The sequence below is a fragment of the Phyllobates terribilis genome, unplaced genomic scaffold (assembly GCF_046119375.1).
Source record: "Phyllobates terribilis strain yellow unplaced genomic scaffold, ASM4611937v1 Scaffold_2__4_contigs__length_985480577, whole genome shotgun sequence".
NCBI lineage: Eukaryota > Metazoa > Chordata > Amphibia > Anura > Dendrobatidae > Phyllobates > Phyllobates terribilis.
Window position 1 is genome coordinate 181,622,178 of NW_027362762.1, and position 23,964 is coordinate 181,646,141.

General features: G+C 41.6%; 1 protein-coding gene across 2 annotated transcripts in view; it reads right to left on the bottom strand.

Moving 5' to 3' along the window:
* LRP1 (LDL receptor related protein 1) overlaps positions 1-23,964 on the bottom strand; it is a 385,437-nt gene that overhangs the window by 43,551 nt on the left and 317,922 nt on the right. For both annotated transcript variants that reach the window (XM_073663345.1, XM_073663344.1), the window contains exons 56-68: positions 19,945-20,137; positions 19,382-19,467; positions 16,629-16,748; positions 14,276-14,463; positions 13,964-14,169; positions 12,499-12,687; positions 11,978-12,126; positions 11,695-11,788; positions 10,322-10,438; positions 8,604-8,723; positions 8,330-8,452; positions 7,596-7,721; positions 5,922-6,038 (exon numbers count right to left, since the gene is read on the bottom strand). In XM_073663345.1, coding sequence (XP_073519446.1) covers positions 5,922-6,038; positions 7,596-7,721; positions 8,330-8,452; positions 8,604-8,723; positions 10,322-10,438; positions 11,695-11,788; positions 11,978-12,126; positions 12,499-12,687; positions 13,964-14,169; positions 14,276-14,463; positions 16,629-16,748; positions 19,382-19,467; positions 19,945-20,137 — 1,828 coding nt within the window. The remainder of the gene's footprint in view (positions 1-5,921; positions 6,039-7,595; positions 7,722-8,329; positions 8,453-8,603; positions 8,724-10,321; positions 10,439-11,694; positions 11,789-11,977; positions 12,127-12,498; positions 12,688-13,963; positions 14,170-14,275; positions 14,464-16,628; positions 16,749-19,381; positions 19,468-19,944; positions 20,138-23,964) is intronic.

Below are 23,964 nucleotides of genomic sequence, written 5' to 3' on the forward strand. Positions count from 1 at the left end.
CTCAGCTGAGGAGGCTATGTCAGGTTGGTGTGTGTGTTGTAGTGTATGTGAGGTTGTGTGTGCGTGTGTTGTATACACTACACTATACCACACCGCACACCAACCTGACATACACTACACAATTTGTGAAGCACCTGGGGGTGCTCACTATGCATCTAGATAAGTTCCCTGGGGGGTCTAGTTTCCAAAATGGGGTCACTTGTGGGGGAGCTCCAATGTTTAGACACACAGGGGCTCTCCAAACGCGACATGGTTCCAATTTGTTAGCAGACACCATGTCGTGTTTGGAGAGCCCCTGTGTGCCTAAACATTGGAGCTCCCCCACAAGTGACCCCATTTTGGAAACTAGACCCCCCAAGGAACTTATCTAGATGGGTGGTGAGCATTTTGAACCCCCATGTGCTTCGCAAATTAATACGGAAAAATGAAAAAAGAAAATTTTTGTGGAAAAAAAAATACTTTTTCATTTTTATGAATCAATTTGTGAAGCACCTGGGGGTTCCAAGTGCTCACTATGCATCTAGATAGATTCCTTGGGGGGGTCTAGTTTCCAAAATAGGGTCACTTGTGGGGGAGCTCCAATGTTTGGGCACACAGGGACTCTCCAAATGCAACATGGTGTCCGCTAACAAATTGAATGGAAAATCGGCTCAAATTGTTAGCGGACACCATGTTGCGTTTGGAGAGCCCCTGTGTGCCTAAACATTGGAGCTCCCCCACAAGTGACCCCATTTTGGAAACTAGACTCCCCAGGGATCTTATCTAGATGCATAGTCAGCACTTTACACCCCCAGGTGCTTCACAAATTGATCTGTGAAAACGAAAAAGTACTTTTTTTTTTCACAAAAAATTTCTTTTAGCCTAAATTTTTTAATTTTCACATGGGTAGCAGGATAAAATGCATCCTAAAATTTGTTGGGCAATTTCTCCTGAATACACCAATACCTCATATGTGGTCATAAACCACTGTTTGGGCGAATGGCAGGGCTCAGAAGGGAAGGAGCGCAATTTGACTTTTGGAGCTAATTTTCCATTCAAAAAGTGAAATGGCGCTCCTTCCCTTCTGAGCCCTGCCATGCGCCCAAACAGTGGTTTATGACCACATATGAGGTATCGGTGTACTCAGGAGAAATTGCCCAACAAATTTTAGGATGCATTTTATCCTGTTACCCATGTGAAAATTAAAAAATTTAGGCTAAAAGAAAATTTTTGTTAGAAAAATTAAAATGTTCATTTTTTTCTTCCATGTTGCTTTAGTTCCTGTGATGCACCTGAAGGGTTAATAATCTTCTTGAATGTAGTTTTGAGTAGCTTGAGGGGTGCAGTTTTTGGAATGGTGTCACTTTTGGGTGTTTTCTGTCATGTACACCCCTCAAAGGGACTCCAAATGTGATGTGGTCACTAAAAAAATGGTTTTGTAAATTTTGCTGGAAAAAAGAAAAATTGCTGATGAACTTTGAACCCTTCAAACTTCCTACCCCCAATTTTTTTTTTTTCAAAAATTGTGCTGATGTAAAGTAGACATGTGGGAAATGTTATTTATTAACTATTTTGTGTCACATCACTCTCTGGTTTAGCAGAATAAAAATTCAAAATTTGAAAATTGCGAAATTTTCAAAATTTTTGCAAAATTTTTGATTTTTTCACAAATAAAACGCAAATATTATCGACCTAAATTTAATACTAACATGAAGCCCAATATGTCACGAAAAAACAATCTCAGAATCGCTAGGATCCGTTGAAGTATTCCAGAGTTTTTACTTCGTAAAGGGACACTGGTCAGAATTGACAAAAATGCCAAGGTCTTTAGGGTCAAAATAGGCTGGGTCCTGAAGGGGTTAATTACAACTGTTTGAACTCTTTACCAGTATAAAAGACACCTGCCACACAATTAATCACACTCCAACACCTCCACCATGGCCAAGACCAAAGAGCTGACTAATGACTCCAGGGACAAAATTGTAGACCTGCACAATGCGGGGATGGGCTACATTACACTAAGCAAGCAGCTTGGTGAGAAGGCAACAATTGTTGGCACAATTATTAGAGAATCGAAGAAACACAAGATGACTGTCAATCTTCCTCGGTCTGGGGCTCCATGCAAGTTCTCGCCTCGTGGGGTAAGGGCGATTGTGAGAAAGGTCAGGAATCAGCCCAGAACTACACGGGAGGACCTGGTCAATGATCTGAAGAGAGCTGGGACCACAGTTTCAAACATTACCATTAGTAACACACTACACCATCATGAATTAAAATCCTGCAGGGCACGCAAGGTCCCCCTGCTCACGCGAGCACATGTCCAGACCTGTTTGAAGTTCACCAATGACCATCTGGATGATCCATAGGAGGCATGGGAGAAGTTCATTTGGTCAGATGAGACCAAAATAGAACTTTTTGGCATCAATTCCACTCGCCATGTTTGCAGGAAGAAGAAGAATGAACACAACCTCAAGAACAATGTCCCAACCGTGATGCATGGTGGGGGAAAAAAATCATACTTTGCGGGTACTTTTCTGCAAAGGGGACAGGACGACTGTACCGTATTAGGGAGGATGGATGGGGTCATGTATCGCAAGATTTTGGCCAACAACCTCATTTCCTTAGTAAGAACATTGAAGGTGGGTCGTGGCTTGGTCTTCCAGCATGACAATGACCCAAAACACACAGCCAGGGCAACTAGGGAGTGGCTCCGTAAGAAGCATTTCAAGATCCTGGAATGGCCTAGCCAGTCTCCAGACCTGAACCCAATAGAAAATCTTTGGAGGGAGCTGAAACTCAATGCTGCCCAGCGACAGCCTCGAAACCTGAAAGATCTGGAGAAGATCTGTATGGAGGAGTGGGCCAAAATCCCTGCTGCAGTGTGTACAAACTTGGTCAAGAACTACAAGAAACGTCTGACCTCTGTAATTGCAAGCAGAGGTTTCTGTACCAAATATTAAGTTCTGTTTTTCTATTGTATCAAATACTGATTTCATGCAATAAAATGCTAATTAATTACATAAAAATCATACAAGTGTTTTTCTGGATTTTTTTAAGATTCTGTCTCTCACAATTGAAGTGTAACTACAATAAAAAGTACAGTCCCCTCCATTTTTTGCAGGTGGGAAAACTTGCAAAATTGGCAGTGTATCATATACTTATTTTCTGCACTGTAGATATGAGCGATAGATAGATAGATAGATAGATAGATAGATAGATAGATAGATAGGTATATAGGTAGATATGTAGATAGGTAGATATCCAATGTTGCAATCAATGCTATGGCCATTTGCTCTTGATAAAATAATAAGTGAAAAATGTTACAAGGTGGTATCATGTCAATATGTTACAAGGTTTTATAGTTTTTAAGGTTAAGGCTGTGTGCCCACTATGCGTTTTACAAGCGTTTATGCTGTGGAATTTAAGCAGCGGAAACGCTTGGGAAACGCTTGGTAATCCATCCCCCATGGTCCCCAATGACAAGCCGCAATGTCAATGCCCATGCTGCGCTTAAAAATCCGCAGCATGTCCATTAATTTTGCGGAAGAGCTGCGTTTTCGCCGCCATTGACTTTCATTAGAACGCATGAAAAGCGTATCACTGCATCTGCAGATGCGCATTCCATGCGTTCTAATGTCCGGATGGTACCCGGGTGTGGAGGACAGGAGAATCTCCTCCACACCTAGGTACCATAGAACCTGTAAAAAAAAAGAATAAAATAAAAAAATAAAGATTATATTCACCTTCCGACGGCCCCAGGACTCCTTCTCTGTGCTTGCTGGCAGATCACGAAGGACTGTAGGACCTGCGGTGACGTCACAGTCATGTGACGGCAGGTCCTTCAGTACAGGGCACCGCGATCTGCCAGCAGCCAGCACAGGAGCGCAGCAAGACTGCGGGGTCCATCGGAAGGCAAGTATACATTATTTTTTTATTTTTTACCATTCTCTCGGGTCACACGATATAAATTCATGCAGTTTGCAAGGATTTATATAGTGTGACCAAGTTGTCAAGCACTTTCCAAGTGATGCTAAAATCACTTGGAAAGAGCTTGACACCCGCATGCGGAAATGCAAGTGAAGAACGCTTCATTTCCGCATGTCCCTGGCAGGAAAAACGCATGTACAATCCGCATGTACAATCCGCATGTACAATCCGCATGTACAATCCGCATGTACAATCCGCATGCGTTTTTTTCTGCCAGGGAGATGCAGAAACACTCAAGAAAAAATACATAGCCTAAAGGTAGATAAACCCTAACATGTTGATCCAAAAGAAGGGAAAAACCTCATTGGATGATCAAATGTTTCAATTAATCCAATATGGCCTGAAAACAATAGCGGGCACATTAATAAAACGCACCATGAATGTACATATGCCATGATTATTATTATTATTATTATATACCCCATATGTCAGTAATGATGCTAGTGGCTTGTTGTGATTTAATAAAGACTCAAAATATGCTACTGTCCTCAAATCCCGGGGGGGAAGACTGCAACTGTGCTGGAATAGTATCAGGAGCTCCAGAATTGTGACAGGGAGAGCAGTGATGAGCGGACAGCAGATGGTGCGCTGATAATTGTTAGTTTGTTAATATTGTTGTTGTGCCACGAGTGTCGGCAAATCAGGCGCCAACATCACTGGATTAACACTGGCGTGAGAGAAGAGTACAATATGTTTTTTTAAATTTTCTATTGTGGACTATTGCAATTATGAGGTTGTCCAAGTAGAGAACAATCCCTTTAAAACTGTGCTGTATGCGCTGCATAGTTTTTTTGGTTTCACTTTGTCCTGTAATTGTCCATGTTGTGATAATTAAGATAATAGTTGCTGAATATCCCAAGTAAATCAGTTCGTTCTTCACAATGTCTGAGTGCTGAATATTCTGCTGAAAGCTGAAATATGCAACAGGTTGCAGTAATAATCCATATGAGGGTTTCGTTATCTTTAAAAGCATGAAAATATATATCATCTGACATAATGCCTATAGGCTAGACAGACTAAAAAACTGTAGGGGGGATTCATCAAAATTGGTGAAAGGTAAAAGTTGTGCTGTTGCCCTTGGCAGTCAGGTATTTGTAAAAAGCATGGACTTGTCTGGCTGGTGCAGGGAACCGCAGAACCTTATCCTTGCACTAGTTTTAATAACCTTCCCCCAGTATGTTTCTTGGTTACTTTCTCAGGTTCTTAAGGAGGCATGCTTGGGTTTTTTACTGTTAGGGGCACACCACACTAAGGAAAGAGAAGAGGGCAGGAAGCACACAGCAAGGGGTACGGGGGAGCAGTATGGTTAGGTGGTGTTATATGTAGAGATCATTCTGCACCTACCTCTGGATGCCCCAGGGACGACAGTGTTAAAATGGAGAAAAACATAACATGAGGTGAAATGATACCAACACAAATACACAACATGTGAGAACAAGAGGTGAGCGGCTATGCTGGAAGGAAGATCTAGGCCCTGGACAGATGAAAAGGATCGAGATACCCCAGAAATGACTCATTAGCAGGAAAAAATGTAAAAAGGAGAATGTAATGCCGAGGAACAGCAAACAGAACCCCGGGGTAGGAGAGGAACATTACAAGACTATAACACAAGCTGCCAGTAAGATGAGGCACATGGGGCACATTCATTTCTATCGAGCCAGTGGAGGCAGCACTATGCCCAAGGCAACCAAACCCCATAATGACATTTGGGATGGGAATGGTTCACACAGGGCATGTAATTATATCCTGTGCACCGGCTGTTAGAAACGGCCTCCATAGCCCACAATGTTCCTACCCATGTGCAATAGAAGAACATCACACATCTACTGATGAGATGTACACGACCTGTTCCTATGTGTGTGCTCCAGTCATGGACGACTTGCACCATCCTCCATGCTAGATAAGTACGGAAGTTACTAAAAGCTACAAGTGCGTGGAGTAGAAAATGCACATACTGCAAGTCTCTTCATCAGAGTTATCCCCGCAGTCATTGTCATAGTCACACTGCCAGCGGCCGGGGACACAGCGGTTGTTCTTACAGCGGAACTGATAGGGCTCACATGTTCTCTCATCTAGGGTGGGAAAACAATACAAGTTACACATAGTACATAAGTGCTATCACTAGTTAATGAATAAGGGGTAAAGCAGTTCTACCCAACTTTAGAAATTATCACCTATCCACAAGTCAGGGGGTAATAACGTGATCACAAAGGCCAAAGGCCAAGCCCCCACTGATTTAGAGAAGGGTGCTCCAGAGCTCTCCAATTCAGAGAAGTCGTGGTAGAGCATGTGCATTGCTATATTATTCACTCTCCATGGGACTGACAGACACAGAAGAGTGCCATACTCTCATCTCCAGCAATCCCCTGCCCAAGGAATAGAGCAGTGGTGCACATTGCTGTATTATTCACTCTACATGGGACTGACAGACACAGAAGAGTGCCGTACTCTCATCTCCAGCAATCCCATGCCCAAGGAATAGGGCAGTGGTGCGCATAGCTGTATATTACTGTCAGACACAGAAAAGTGCCGTACGCTGCCATCTACAGCAGTCCCATACACAAGGAATAGAGCACTGGTGCGCATGGCTGTATTATTCATGCTGCATGGGACTGCCAGACACAGAAAAGTGACATACGCTGCCATCTCCAGCAGTCCCATGCACAAGGAATAGAGCAGTGGTGCACATAGCTGTATTATTCAATCTCCATGGGACTGTCAGACACAGAAGAGTGCTGTATTCATTCATTTCCAGCAGCCCCATGCACAAGGAATAGAGCAATGGTGCGCATGGCTGTATTAATCACTCTCCATGGGACTGTCAGACACAGGAAAGTGCCATACGCTGCCATCTCCAGCAGTCCCATGCACAAGGAATAGAGCACTGGTGCGCATGGCTGTATTATTCATGCTGCATGGGACTGCCAGACACAGAAGAGTGCTGTACGCTGCCATCTCCAGCAGTCCCATGCACAAGGAATAGAGCAATGGTGCGCATGGCTGTATTATACACTCTCCATGGGACTGTCAGACACAGAAGAGTGCTGTATTCAGCCATTTCCAGCAGCCCCATGGACAAGGAATAGAGCAATGGTGTGCATGGCTGTATTATACACTCTCCATGGGACTGTCAGACACAGAAGAGTGCCGTACGCTGCCATCTCCAGCAGTCCCATGCACAAGGAATAGAGCAATGGTGCGCATGGCTGTATTATTCACTCTCCATGGGACTGTCAGACACAGAAGAGTGCCGTATGTTGCCATCTCCAGCAGTCCCATGCACAAGGAATAGAACAGTGGGGCACCTATCCTATGAACAGGTAAGAGCTGAATAGCTTGATACAAACCTTTTATTTATTTATTTTACTTGCTTATATAGTGCCATCACATTTTGCAGGCATTATCATCACTATCTCCACAAGGGCTCACAGACTAAATTCCCTGCTGGATTAAACCCACGCAAACACGGGGAGAACATACAAACTCCTTGCCGATTTGGTACTTGGTGGGATTTGAAGCCAGAAACCCAGAGCTGTAAAGAGACTGTGCTAACCACTGAGCCGCCATGTTGCCCATGTCTAGGAACCTTGACTCACTTAGTAGAAACAATACTATAAGACATTCCATACCGCATTCTTCTTTGGGTTCATCAGAACTATCCCCACAGTCATCTTCTCCATCACATTTCCAGCGAGCAGGGATGCATCTTCCAGAGTCCTTGCAGCGGAATTCATCCACCCCACAAGTCATCTGAGCTGCAGGACAACGTGGCTAGATGAATTCACTGCACTTTTATCAAAGTAAAATGCACACAACTGTAATGTTATGTATCCCTGGTGTTAGCTGTAGGAGCTGATTATGTTTATTTATTGATCATTGGCTATTAAGAAAAGATCTGTAATGTCTTGTTGCAATCAGCATCTTCAAAGGATGCCATTTTAGTGATCTATCAGGAAATATCTAACTATTATGATCTAGAAACATAGTATTGCCCAATAGGGCCTAAAAAATTCAGACAACTTAGTGCCCAGAAATAAACAAAAATACCCCGGTTAGCAGGCACAGGTTGCTTAATGCCCTTGTCAGCCACCTGCTATAAAAAACAATGGTAATTCCCTGCAAGAACAAGTGATTGAATGGAGTCCTTCATTGTTCAATTCAATGTAATAAGGCTCCATTCATAATAGCATCAGAGCTTTTTTTTAATGACAAGAACAGAGCTGCCGGAGTGCCCAATTACACAGCTGAAGTTTGCAAGGACGGCCCATCTGAGAAGTTTTGTGAATCTAACAAAAGAAGCTGCAGAATACAGCACATTAAATGCACTGAAGAAAAACTGTAATACAAATCAGAAAACACATACTGCAATTATGTGGCTCATCGGATGCATCTACACAGTCGTTGTCTCTGTCACACACCCAGACGCGGGGTATACATCGTTTGTTAATTGCACACTGGAATTGATTTGGTGCACAGGTAACTTCAGCTGAAACAGTGAGAGAAGAACAATAAAGAGTCACCTACGTAGTACAGAAAAGCAATGGACATAGAAAACTCAACAGAAAAGATATCCAGACATTGCTGCATGTGAGAATAGGAAGTGTGGTCATAAGGTTTCTGGAAGAAACTTTACTCACGGCAATCCTTTTCATCTTCTCCATCGCCACAGTTATCTTGCCCGTTGCAGCGGAAGATGCCAGGAATGCAGCGATTGGTGTTGGTGCACTTGAACTGACTTGGTAGGCACACATGGGCATCTGAAATAATAAGCAGTAACACATACAATCATTTCCCCGCACTAATAACAAGTCCTCCCCCTCTTACAATAAAGAAATTATTTCTTGCTTTAGAGAAGGATTAAATGTAAAAGCCAAAAAGTAGGATCAGAGTTCATAGCCAAGGTTCATAGGAAGATTTCTGATGGCAGTATATAGAGCACACATAGGAAGTTGAGTAACTATGTAAAAAGCCTTATTGTACTGATCCATTGTGGGGGGTGGGAGGGAGAGGGTGGTCCCCATTAGATCAACATTGGCCAAACCAGTCAACTGGTCACAGTCTAATGTTCATGAGAGCCAAGTGATTCTCTGAAACAGATGATGTCAAAAGAGAGAAGGATCAGGCATGGTCAATCCTTCTCTTTCCTTCGGAGATAGACCATCTGCGAGTCACCAACGTCTGGCACAAGCTTCATCCGTTCTCCCGATTGAAAACATGCATATTTGGCTGAGCAAAACTGGGGGAGGTAGAGAAAGATAACTAGTGGCTGAATGAGCGTTCCCTCACCTACTATCTAAGGCAGGGATGTCAAACTCAAAGACACAGAGGACCAGAATTAAAAACTTGGACAAAGTCGCGGGCCAACCTTGATATTTATTAAAAACATGTCTACAATTGAGGATGTTTTTCCTTTCCATTCCTTACAGAATAATGGCCCCCACATAGTCCTCCATACAGTATAATGAGCCCCACATAGTCCTCCATACAGTATAATGAGCCCCACAAAATCCTCCCTACAGTATAATGGGCCCCACAAAGTCTTCCATACAGTGTAATGGCCCCACATAGTTTCCCATACAGTATAATGGGCCCCACATAGTCCTCCATACAGTATAATAGCCCCCACATAGTCCTCCATACAGAATAATGGCCCCACATAGTGCTCCATACAGAATAATGGCCCCACATAGTCCTCCATACAGTATAATGACCCCACATATTCCTCCATACAGTGCAATGGGCCCACATAGTCCTCCAGACAGAATAATGGCCCCACATTAAAAAAAATTAGAATACATCTACCCCGGGCCATTACTGCTCTGGTCAGGATGCCTAAACAGTGGAAAGTGCACAGCCGGGAAGGCAGTGTCAGCGTCGCGGGCCAAATATTATCATCCTGTGGGCCAGAGTTTGACACGTGATATAAGGGTATATGGGTACCTTTAGTGCTCGTCGACGCACACTGTGACTGCTACCTCCACACCACATATTTGCTACACCCCTTGATTGTACTTGTACTGCAATACCCAGCATCAGTAATCTCCAAACCATATCAGAGCTCCGTAGCACTGACATTAATGACATCGGAACGAGAGCCGACTATTGTGCAGGCTGTAAACAGCATAAGAAATGTGATGTAGTTATAGAGATACTCCTCACTTCAAGCAGATTATAGCCAGATGCAAGAATGGAGGCCTATACAGACCGGGACTGCGCTTTAGGTTACTGTGTCTTTAATAGATGAGGAACATCTACAACAATAACCTGTCAACACATCTCTGCCTCAAACTACTAAAAAACACAACTACAAATGCCTCAAACTATACAATACAAAAGTGCAGAGTGATGTACTAACCGCAGTTGAGTTCATCTGAGTTGTCCTGGCAGTCGTTGTCCCCATCACAGATGAACGCGGGATTGGTACATATTCCTGTGGAACATTGGAACTGCCCTGGGCGACACTTAAAGTCAGCTGCAATAAGAAAAGGAGAGAAGGAAATCAGTACAAACGGATGAAGCCGAGGCACAAACTCGTTTTACATTCCTGTGTTGTCTGACTTACTACACTGAAAAGGGAACCAGTCATGTCTGATAACACTATTAATTGCAGATATTGGGCTAATTGGCAGGTTAATAGCATTAGAAAGGTGCCTGGGTGCCATACTGAAAGTGCAGCTACTGGTAGAAAGTGAACTTTATTCCTCCCAGGAGACGCCGGCTTTTAGTCATACAGGCGTGCTGGCAACACTATAGTGAGTGGCATTGATGCATGGCAGAGCCTGCTGTTGTTCAAAGTGCCAGGGTGTGCTGTGAGGGGTGACTGTAGTCGCAACTAAATGGCTCTATGACTGAAAGCAGGCGGCTCCCTAGAGGAATAAAGTTCATTTTCTCCCCAGTATCACGCTTTCAGAATCACGGCGCAGCAACTTCATAACACTATTAACCCGCAGAGTAACCTTATATCTGCAGGTGAATAGCGTAATTAGATGTGATGGGTTCCCCTTATAGAGGACACTTGACTGGATTTTTTAATTTAAACTGATTACCTCATCAATAGCATCGCTCCGCTGAGTCTGAAACAGTTTTTCTTTTTTTTCTGTGCCCCTCCATTCCAAAGTTATGACCCCGGTAATAAAGTTGAAAATGTTACTTTGAACGAATTAGGCTTGTACCATAGAACTTCTATGTGGGTGCAGTCATATTGTGATTGGCCAGTATCAGAACAGAAAAAGCAAATGTGTGGGCGAGCAGTTTCATGGTACACACCCACTTGGCTGAAGGGAAAATTTGCACCATTATTACGGAGGAGCACAGAAGAACAAGAAAAACTGATCCAGAATCAGTCGAGGAGCACCAATAGGATGAGGTACTCAGTTTGAATTTAAAAATTCCCATAATATTATTTTTACAACTATTTAATTTTTTTTCATGTTCCACCTTCCTGTCTACGAGAATAATATAACATAATGTTCACACATCCAAAGCTGACCATACAAACACATAGCTGTTGGAGAAATGCTCCAGATTCCATTACAAGCATGCAAGCTAGGCTGAGCGTGCATGTTTATATCAGTGTGGAGAGGGGGGATAAGTCACTGCCAGACCGACTGGCAATACTATATTATCAGAATCGGACTGGTTATGTATAATGTGTATAGCCAGTTCAAACCAAAAGCGATGAATGTGAATGGGACAAAAGAAGGTAACAAAGGCAATGTGGTTACGTACGGCAATCAGCTGGCTCATCAGACCGGTCTCCGCAGTCGTCTTCTGTGTCACATTTCCACCAGAATGGGATGCATTTGTCATTTTTGCAGACAAACTAAACAGATATAGAAAAGATGAGGTTAAGGGAGTTGTGCAGCACACTTCATTTCTACATCAGCCATTGAGAAACGCTGCGGAAAGTCTGCGCCGGGCTCATTGTGCACATGTTCTGTTGTAAAGCATCAATTACAAGGCATGTCACCACCACGATTTGTATTATTATTACTTATACAGAGTACCTCACCTGACTAGCAGTGCAATTGGATACACAGTTTTTGCCGTCTGCTCCAAGGTAGAAATTTGATGGACAAGCACATTTGTAATTTCCACCAGGAGCAAGAAGACACAGGTTACTGCAGCCACCGTTGTTCATTTTGCAGGGATGATCGGGAACTAGAAGAAGCCAACAAATCACAATCGTCATATCCCATACAAACACTGCCAAATACCCTGTAATGGCGACCATCCGGAAATTCAGCTCAGCCCTTGGGATTGTACTGCATATCCGTTTCCCCAAGACAACATAGAAAGCTATGTAATAACAGTTTAGATGATAACCCATGAATAAACAGTACATAAAATACTAATGCACTGTAGACATAATACACAGCAATGGAAGAATCAGCACAAACAAGAGTGCAAGCAATCAATAGACTAACACTGTGGAAACTTTACTAAAAGGTGAGATACAACCCAAAGCACATGATGTCATGGAGGTTTAGGGATTTTTTGTCATTTCTATCTAAGTCACACTGCTGTTCTCACCGTCAGGCTGTCGATACAGATGATAGATGTGAATGTCCATGGGGCGGTGGAGCGTGCTGATCAGCATGGTCTTGTTGACCCCAGTGGTCTTGTGTGCTCGGTTAATTGATTTGGTTTCCCAGTCAGTCCAATATATATAATCTTCAAAGAGCGTGAGTGCGAAGATGTGTGGGATATCTTGGCTAAGCACTGCGGAGAGGGAACCAAGTGCAATTATAAAAACAGAAAGGGAAGCCTTGCTAAATAGTTATAGAATAGGAGAAGGGTTTTAGTTTTATTTACAGGGTAACTGAGCTTTCAAGTAACTATGCAGAATTAGGCGTCCTGGGCGTGTATAAAGAATAACACTATATCTGGTCATTATGTGATTTGTATCCTGCATTCTCACCAGTTTTCTCCTCTCCATGATCTATCTGTAACTTGAAATCCACTGTTTGCTGGGGGAAAGAGACAAGCTGCTGTGATATCTCCCACAGCACGGAACAGAGAGGGAAATGTCTAATCTGCATTCACTTTTTAGCTCAGAGAAAATCTGCAGCAACATGGAGGACATTATACAGCAGAGCTAGGCTGTGTTGATCTTAACCAAGCTCTGATGTGAGGTGAATCTCGTTACAGCGCTCTGTAGTGTGTTTTCCTGTTTGCTTCGGCTTCCTTCCCTGCTGCTCACTTCTCATCACCCCTCCATAGAGGATAATGGGGAAGAAAACAAATTTCCCTGATGAGATACATTGTGCAAAGTTTTTTTTATAATCTCCTGTACTATTAATTTATTCAGTTTGTTTAAAGTACAGTTCCATTTAAAGGGGTTGTCTATGACTCTGGGATTCATCAGGGAAAATTTTACAACTTTATCAATCATATATTACAATGACAATGAGGAATCCCACATACGTGCAAGTTAATGGATTTGCTGCATGCACAAAAATCTGCATAGACAGCAAATCCATAAACTGAGTGATTCCAAAGAGATTGGCTTAGAGACCAAATTGTACTAGCAAAAAACGAAAAATTTCAGTTTGTTTGCTGGCTTCTCTAACATAACTCCAGGACAAATGCTTGCTTAGTGGATACTCCAATATATATATTAGGTTTATATTTGCTGAACCCACCAATATCGATGGGTTCGACCAACAGTCTAATGTGTATGGGAGCCCCGAACAGATGAGTGTTGGGGAAGTTAAGGATATGGCAGATTTTGGGCTGTTAATCCTTTTGATCTCTGGGAGATAAACCGCCGCCAAAAGATGTCTGCTGGGGGCTCTCATGTAGAGAGCACTTGGCAAAAGTGAGTGTTCCTGTGTGTGTAGAAAGTTGTGTAAAGTTGCTTTATTTTTCACTTTAGATACATTGGAACAACGCATATTATCTAATGTTATGTTCTGTATCGCCTGATACTTCTATAACCAAACCAAATAAAATCCATGCTGCAACCTAAAATTCCAGGATAATCAAAAGCTCTCACCTGTGTGTCGGCTGGTCCCATCAAGGTTAGCAAACTGAATGTAATCCTCTCTAGCATCGGCCCAATAAATTCTGCTATTGACGTAATCCAGTGTCAGACCATTGGGCCACGTAATTTTGCTGTCCACAATGACGCTGCGGTTGGTGCCATCCATACCAATCTTACCAATCAAAGAATTGTCTCCCCAGTCTGTCCAATACAAATAACTATAAAAAAAAGCATAAAGAGATTATGCCCCAAATTATATGTCGGCTCGGAAGTCAAGAACATGAACTCGCCATAGAACACGAAGTATTCGCAATGGACTCTTACCCGTGTTTTACATCGACCACTAAAGCACGAGGCTCCCTCAGTCCGGAGTTCACCAGCACAGTGCGATAAGCCCCATTCAGCTTGGAAACCTCAATAGTATCTCTTCCTTTATCACACCAATACAGATTTCCTCCAACCCAGTCTACAGCCAGTCCGTCAGGGTTACTAAGCCCAGTACGATGAAGGACCTATGATAGTGACATGGATCAGTTGTGTTATTCGGCACAGAACTTTTTATATTGCTGTATAGTTGGCTCTAGTTTGGTGCCGCTGGAAACCTGTTATTCACATTTTATAATGTTATACAAGCTGTAAAAAAGCTGGTTAATGGGAGTTTATTTATTTTATTGATACAGTTAAAGAAATCTAAAAATAGGGGAGGGGAAGACACAACTGTACCACTCCCTGGAAATTGACAGGGCCCCAAAAACCTTTTTCTGAGTTAATTGAGGGTTGATTACAGTTTTTGCGTCAGATCCCGAAACTTCGAGCCCCCCCCTGATCCAAATTACAGGCTATGGGTGTCTATGGGTGTAGGAGTATCATTTGTATACATGGGATAAGTGCCATTCTACAGACTAGAAGAGGCACTGTAAATCAAGAAAAATAATTTACTGAAAGTGTTTCCATCAGGAATCTAAGGTCATACTGCCTGAGCTTCAGACAGTCTTTAATTAGGCAGAGTGCTCGTAAAGATCAAAGGAAGAACTGTGCAGCTGTTCACATCCGTAAAGTCCTCTCTATCCCTATCTGGCTTCGACACAGGCGATCATGGCAGAAAGGAAAAGTTAATGCAATATGCACATGACATTTAGTTTCCTGTCAGACACATCACTAGAGTCTGAGGGAAGGGAGTACACTACCAGATGTCCAGATAATAATCCAGTTTTCCAAATCAGTAGATTAGGCATAGACCATCAAAAAGGCAACATTACTCTAGATTCCCGGAGAAACAAAAATAAAACAAAATTAATATTCTAGCTTAGACCAAGGAAAAGGGCATAGCACAAAACCACCAACGAATCAAACTCTTCCACTACCCTAGACCACTAGTATCTTTCACCCCTCTATCCAAGACCACCAAAGAAATGCACTAGAAATGCTTTCTAAAGAAAAGTATTGGAACCCCTACACATTACTCCTACTCCTCCTTTCATGACAAATTAATATAAAGTTGGTCCCCTTTTGGAAGCTAATACTGCTTTCAGTCTTTGGCTTTCTACAAAAATATATATTTTCCCTGTACAAGATTTCGGAGTGTTTCTGTGGGCACTTTTGCCCATTTATCCAGAAGACCATTTGTGGGGTCAGAAACTGATATTGAAGGAGATGTCCTAGCTCACAATCTCCTTCATCCAAAGATGTTCGATAAGGTTAAGGGCTCTGTGCGGCCCAGTCGTATCCTTCTATACCAACCATGCCTTTGTGCACAGTCATACTGGAAGAGAAAATGGCCTTCTTAAAGTTCAAAGCTACAATTATCAATAATGTCTTGGTATCCTGGAGTATTAGTTTTTTTACTTGAGCTATGGGACCTAGGCCAGCCCCTGAAAAACAATCCCATAGTATTATCCCTCCTTCACCAAACTTTGCAGCTGGAACAATGCCATCAGGCAGGTAAAGTTCTCCTGGTATCCACCACTAAACCATGAGACTGCCAGAAAGAGAAGAATGATTGTTCACTCCACAGAACACGTTTTCACTGCTCCAAAGTCCAGTAGTGAAATCTCTTACACCACTCTATCCAACTTTTTGGCATTAGGCTTGGTGATGTATGGCTAGCATACAACTGCTCGGCCATGACAGCCAATGCCATGAAGGCCCAAAGCACAGATTTTAAGCTGATGTTAATGCTAGAGGAAGTTTGGACTTTGAAGTTATGAAGTTTGCAATGCGTTGACGATTTTTATTTGCAATGTATTCAACAACTCCGCTCTGTAACTTTAAGTGGTCTGGCGCTTTGTGGCTGACTTGCTGTAGGTCCTAAATACTTTGACCTTCCAATGATATCACTCACAGTTAATGGTGGAATATTTGGAGGGAAGAAATGTCACAAACTGACTTGTTACAAAGGTGGCTCCTATTACAGGTCCACACTCGATTCTGTGAGCCATTCCTTCACAAATGTTTGTTAAGCCGGACTGAATGATGAGGGGCTGGATTGTATACTATATAATGGAATATCATATTTCTATTTTTAAGATTTGTGTCCAAATACTCTTGTCTATATAGTGTATTGTTTTATTACTTTTTGTTATCTAAGCATCTTTTATTCTGAAAAATACATGGCCGTTTTCCAAGCAGAACTTTATGCTATATAACAAGCTGCTGGCGTTTGATCTGTCTTTAATACCTGGACATTGCTTCCGTTTATGTGCATACGACGGATCATGCTGCCCTGAGTGGTGACATCAGTCCAGTAAATCATCTGCTCTCGATAATCAAAATCTAATGCAACTGCATTATTCAAGCCCTGAAGAGAAAAAAAACAAGAGACATTTAAATAAATCTGCATATGTAAAAAGATGTATTAACTACAAATCACTTTACTAACTTTTCAGGCAAATTTAAAAGAAATACAATAATAGTAAAAATATTAATATATCTATTTCTAGGTGTTGGTGCACATGTACAGTACAGACCAAAAGTTTGGACACACCTTATTTAAAGATTTTTCAGTATTTTCATGACTATGAAAATTGTATATTCACTCTGAAGGCATCAAAACTATGAATTAACACATGTGGAATTATATACTTAGCAAAAAAGTGTGAAACAACTGAAAATGTCTTATATTCTAGGTTCTTCAAAGTAGCCACCTTTTGAAGAAGTTTGGAGGTGTCTCCAAACTTTTGGTCTGTACTGTATGTATCATAAATCAATCACATCAATTATTATTATTATAGCGCCATTTATTCCATGTGAGAAAGGGGTATACATAGCGAAGACAATTACAATAATCTTGAACAAAACGTGACGGTGACTGGTACAGGAGGAGAGAGGACCCCGCCTGCGAGGGCTCACAGTCTACAAGGGATGGGTGAGGATACAGTAGGTAAAGGTAGAGCTGGTCGTGCAGCGGTATGGTGGAGTGATAGTTACTGCAGGTTGTACGCTTGTCAGAAGAGGTGGGTCTTCAGGTTCCTTTTGAATCAATCTGGCATTATGTAGGTCCTCTTGCCCCTTATCAATATGGCTACTTGGCATGTTGTGTATAGAGTTGTGCATCATGAGGTGGAATTGCTTAGGTATGCAATGTGTCGTGAGGTGGACACCCCTCTAACTGCTTAGGATGTGCTATGCTCATGTCCTGGTAAGATAATATGCCATCTTTTATAATTGGTGCAGCCGAATTTTCATTGCTATTTAAAAACTGCCTCCACTTTTCTTTACCATATTCCCTGAAGAAGAGACACGGCGAAACATGCATTAGAGTGAAGGGAGGAAGAACAAGCTATTGATGCCAGACAAACCGGTTAGTATTCACTAGTATGCATGTTAATAAACTGCAATATTATTGCTGGTATGGCCCCTATTTGCTCCATTGTGAGTGATAATGCAGTGGGATTTCTTTGTTATTGACGAGAACTTGGAAACATTATACTCTTGTGCTATAATTGTTTTTTTTATGAATGGCCTTCTCAGAATGCATAAATGTGTTATTGCAATTGTTGATATTACTGAAATCTAACTCCCTTTTTGTGAATTTATCGACAATATTAAAATCTACTATGCTTCTGCCTGTTCCCCTCTCTTTGACCTTTTAATCATGTTTTATCGTATTATACATTTTTATTGTGTGGCTAATTTTTCATACAATAATTATTGGACTTCTGTCATTTCTTTTGGTGTTTTTTGAACACTCATGTCGTATTACTGTAAATCTACAAGAAACACAGACATTGGCGACGTTGTGCTTATTCTTGTATTTTATAATTATCACCTCAGTGTATTGCAAGAGGAGGACAGTGGAGATAAGTGAAATATCAGAAAGTCCATGCTTAGTAATAGTCAATGTCATGTACACAATGTAAGCGACTGTTAGACTTTAGAATACTTGTCTACTTTAATGTAATTTTGATGTTGGACACACACGTGGGGAGCGCCTGCCAATTCTGCCTGATATCATTGCTAAACATTGCCAAAAACTATGAAAGTTGAGCTAGATTTCTGTTTGACGGAAATAAAAATAAGACCTAAAGGCTTCAATCTGGATGTATGAAGTTAGCAACCGACCACACATTGAAAATCAGCAGATTGTGTTATGTGCCCAGACTGGTAATCCAGGGAATACCAGCAAAGTGGAGAGTAGAAGTAATATCTCAGAGTTAGGCTGGCTTCATATATCTGACATTCAGAGTCGAGTACGACCACGATGTAGGACCGTCCACAAGTCTCCAGACCAAAACTCAACAGCCTCATAGGAAGGCTGCGGAGTTCCAGTCAGGAGACCCGTTCCATCCCTTGTGATCCGTAGTTGGACCATCTATTACATTTCCTACTTAAATCATGCTACTGAATGCAATGAACTATTTCAGATGATTAGCCGAGAAGGACCACACATACTGGGGCAGATATACTAACACTAACTTTTAGGCAATATAGTCTTAAAATGCGCCAAAGTTACCTAAGTGATTCATGCAGTTTGATAAATTTGTATTTTTGTATATTGTAATTTTGTATTTTTAGACTGTCTAGTCTAAGTTTACACCAGGGTAGGGATACCTTGCTCCAAAATGATGTCTACCAGATTTGAGCATCACAATTTAGACTAAATGTACGCCTAATTCTTCCTAGGTCATACCCCTTCGTCAAGTTGGAAAAAGCATCACACCCACTTATATATGGTGTATGGCATGTAAGACAATTTATAGAGCAAATCAAGCCAGATTTCTAGAAGATTTAGTTTGGTAAGTCTGTACCAATGAAACGGAGCTAGTCAGGGGTTCCTTCTTAGCCAATTAGTAGGGGGAAGTGCAGCTTAAATTATAGCACGCACCTCTCGTACAGTGGATTGCTCAGTGGCACCATTTAAGGTAGAGATTTAATACGTGATCCAGTGTTGAGAGAACCGTCCTATGACATATACGAGTATAATGTACTCACCTGCTTCAACAGGGTGTAATTGGTGCCTCCCAGACTCAGTTTTCTCAAATAGTATCGGTTGGCAAAAATTAAAAATGGCTCTTCCACTATTAAAAAAGACAGAAGCCTGAATTTAAAACCTGATCACAAGGATATGAATAAGTTTTATAATGTAATCAATTTTAAAATAGAAAAAGATACCAACAAAACAAACAAAAAGATTTCCTACCCGCTCTCCTAAATATATAATATATAAAAACATGCAGCAGCATACAAGTCTACACAGGAGCATGAAAATCTGGTGCAGTCACCTGTCCATCTCTGGGCTTAAAATCATTTTTGCAACTGACTTTCATTAAAACTTTTGCATCATTTGGCTTATATATGCAGTTAAGAAGAAGAAAGAAAAATTGCTCCCAAAAAGGTGGAAAACCCCTTTAAGCACCTATTTTGAATATCTAAAGTCCGCTGTAGTGAATGGGAACAGCGTGAAACGGTTTCATTCAAGTTCACCTTTGACATTTCAGACAGATAATTAGGTAAGAGACAGAGAAAATTCCTGCTGAGAAGTTAGATTTGCTCACTTTCAGTAGAACCGACCACCTTGCAGCTCGTACTGTCGTTTGCTCGCACTTCGTAGCCCTCGATACACAAACAGCGGAAGCTTCCGATGGTATTTATACACCTCTGGCTACAAGGGTAAGTGGTGGTGCATTCATCAATGTCTACACATGTTTTACCATCATCCTTCAGCCAAAAACCAGGACGGCATCTGCACTGTACGGGTGACAAAGAGAATGGAGAGCTGTAAGAAAATGTAGGTTTATCCAAAAGACTAATAAAGCACACCAGTATAATTGCTTCTTCATCCTTGTTCATACTATCTGTTATTATCTCCAGCAGGTCTTGCCGTTGCAGGACTGAGGCCTCACTTGATGTTACTATGTGACATAAATATCAGCCACAATAGTATTAATGGTCCACACCTCTGTACTTTAACTTCTACATTAGTGCGCCGGCTCCTCAACCAAGACTCTAACAGAATGGTATATGGTATTTCTTAATTTGCAGGTGCATGCACCTAATGGTTAAAGGTTTGCTTGAGCCCCACACCATATTGGTAAGGGCAGATTTACAAAAAAAAATGAAGGGGTGGGGGGGATTTATAGGTTTGCAGTTGGGGGAAATTAGGAGGAGGAAAGCTTATGCATAAAACTTTGGATTCTTATCAGAGCTGTTAGAATGGTAAACTCACTAGGATCATCTTCTTCCATGGGTGTTCTTAAAGATGTGTACTAGGATTTTATTTCTTGGAATATTCGTGGGTTGCACAACAATTTCCAAAGATTTACAATCTATGACTATATTAAAAGATTCAACTCTGCAATAATAGGGCTACCGGAGACCCATCTAACAAACTATCAATCAGATACACAGGTCCTGGATGGAGTATACCTTACATTCCCTTCATTGTAATTACTCAAGGGGGTTAGCCTAATTGTACATAAAAGCGTCCCATTTACATATATTGACTCCATTAAAGACCCTGACGGTAGATTTGTTGGGGTTAGATGTAAAATCCAGCACATTGAATGTATCATTGTTGTAATATACATATTCTTCCTCCATATTCAAATATTCCTGGTAAATTGATTCTTGAGAGACTGCCGGTATTATCATTATTTATTATTATAGCGCCATTTATTCCATGGCGCTTTACATGGGAAAAAGGGGATAAACATAGAAAATACACTTAAAATAATCTTAAACAAAACGAGTCAGCGACTGGTACAGTTGGAGAGAGGACCCTGCCCGCGAGGGCTCACAATCTACAAGGGATGGGTGAGGATACAGTAGGTGAGGGTGGAACTGGTTATGCAGTGGTATGGTGGAGCGATGGTTACTGTAGGTTGTATGCATGTCGCAAGAGATGGGTCTTCAGATGCTTTTGAAGGTTTCAACAGTGGGCAAGAGTCAGAAATGGTGGGGTAGAGAGTTCCAGAGAAGGGGGGATGCGCGGGAGAAATCTTGAATGTGATTGTGGGAAGAGGAGATAAGAGGGGAGTAGAGAAGGAGATCTTGTGAGGATTGGAGGTTGCATGCAGGTAAGTACCGGGAGACTAGGTCACAGATGTATGGAAGAGACAGGTTGTGGATGGATATACCCTTATTGATCCTGGGAGATTCTAATAATATTTGTAACCCTGGTAGTGATAGGGTAGTTTGTCCCCCTTTGGTCGTCTAATCAGACAGGTGGGACTGTTTGACATTTGGAGACGTCCCAAACTTAAAGGTCTTATATTGTGCCTCATCAACCTATTGATCTCTAACAAGGATTGATCTAGCCTTATGTAATTCTCACATAACTCCATTAATTTCTAAAGCTGACTATCTTTCTAAATCTCTATCGGATCACTCTTCCCTCTTGTTACAGATGCAAGTGGCCCCGTTAAGATTCAGGTATTCAATAGGTTGGACACTGAATCCATTCTGGCTTAAAATTATTAATTTACACTACCATCAGGGAGAAACTTGGTGAATTCTATGATATTAATTCTGGTTCGGCCCCTAATACTGTGGTTTGGGACGCTATGATGGCTTTTTTAAGGGGAGTACTAATAAGAGAGATTAAACTGTTAAAAGAAAATTTGCGGAAAAGAGGTGTTGAATTGAAAAGTAAGATTAGAGAAACTGAAACATTGTTTACCCAGGAAAATAATCTGGAAAATTTGTATTCGTCTGGGGCGAAATACTTAGGAGAAGAACTAGCAGACTACCTAACTAGGTTTAAACTCCCAACTTTGGGCGAAGGCGATAAAGATTTTTTTAGAATTACAAATTTCCCTGGAAGAGATTCAAAGAGCGTTAGGGGAAATGCCAAACGATAAAGCCCCTGGGTCTGACGGCCTCCCGGTAGTGATCTATAAAATATTTGAGGAGGAGCTTTTACCACACTTTCTGGAAATGGTCAATGATGAATTTTCCGAGGGGACACTACCAAGGTTACTATACGAGTCTTTTAATAGTTGTCTTACCCAAGGAAGGGAAAGGTAAGTAACTACTAGAATCATATAGGCCCATTTCACTGCTAACAACTGATGTCAAGATTCTGACAAAAATCCTAGCAAATCGGTTGATCACTGTGATAACATCGATAATACATGGGGATCAAGCTTCATGCCATTCAAGTCGACTGCCATTAACCTACGAAGGCTATTTTTTAAATTTGCAAGTGGTACAGCCTGATCCCAAGAATAAAGCCGTTGGATGCCACAAAGGCTTTTGATAGTGTTGAGTGGAAATTTATGTGGGCAGTGCTAAAGGAAATGGGATTTTCGCTTAATTTTATCAAATGGGTAATGCTACTGTACAAGCCCCCGGACAGCTAGAATATGAAACTTAGGGAAACAAGGCAAGGTTATCCTCTATCGCCACTGCTTTTTGATATTGCAATAGAACCTTTAGCCTGTATCATTAGACAACCCCCTGGTATTAGGGGCTTTAAATATGGTGGCAAAGAGGAACAGATCGCCCTGAATGCGGATGATTTGTTGTTATTTGTTGACAATTTGAACATCTCTCCCCCTATAATAATGGATACAGTTTATAAATTCAGGTTCTTTTCTGGTTTATACATTAATTGGTTGAAGTCAGCCTTGCTCCCCCTGGATAATAATAATGTACTGTACATCTTCGACCAAATGAATCTTGGTGGTACAAATGTTCAAATGCCTAGACATTTGTGTTACCAGCAAGGTTATTGACTACATCCCTTTAAAACTGAATCCTCTGGTAGTTAAAGGCGTTTTCCAACGAACAAGAGTTCATTTTAATCAATGGCTGTCTGAACGTGCAGGAACATGGTCTGATCATACCACAGCTCCAGGTCAGGGGAGGAAGCAAAAGAGTATACAGATATTACAGCATGGAATTGCAGCTGATTCTTTCTTTGAAGTAAAACATTGTTTAAAAACAGGCAGTGAAATGTTCCTCTGTGATCCCCTGCTGTCCTGTTTGTATACTCTTTTGATTCCTCCCCTGCCCAGGAGCTGTGGCATGATCAAACAGTGTCCTGTACACGGTCAGACACAGCCATTACATAGGGGAACATTTATAAGATTATCTTAGCACAGGAATATTTTATTTAAACACATCCAATTGTGAAAATTATTATTATTCCAAGATCTATTGATTAAAATTCATGGGAAAAACCCCTTTAAGTCAAGAAATAAAGTTGGAGCATAGGGGAAATTACTCTTCACCCTTGGCAGAACAAACCTCATTAAAATGTGCCTCATGCCGTCTGTATTCTATGCCCTACATAATTCTCCTGTTTGGATACCAAAGTACTGGTTTTAAAAAAATGCATAATATCTTCTGGGACCTGGTCTGGAAAAAGGATGTCCTTAGAATAAAGCTGGAAAAATTACAGTTGTCCAAGGAGCAGGGCGGTTAAGCCCTTCCTATTGCATGGGGGTGTTTTCTGGGGTCTCAGCGCCAACGTTTCAGGGATGGGCATTAGAGAAGACTATAGATGCAGGGGCTGTGGTCCGTAAGTACATGGGGGGGAAGGGGTAATATTTTGGAACTCCTAGAGTCAAATA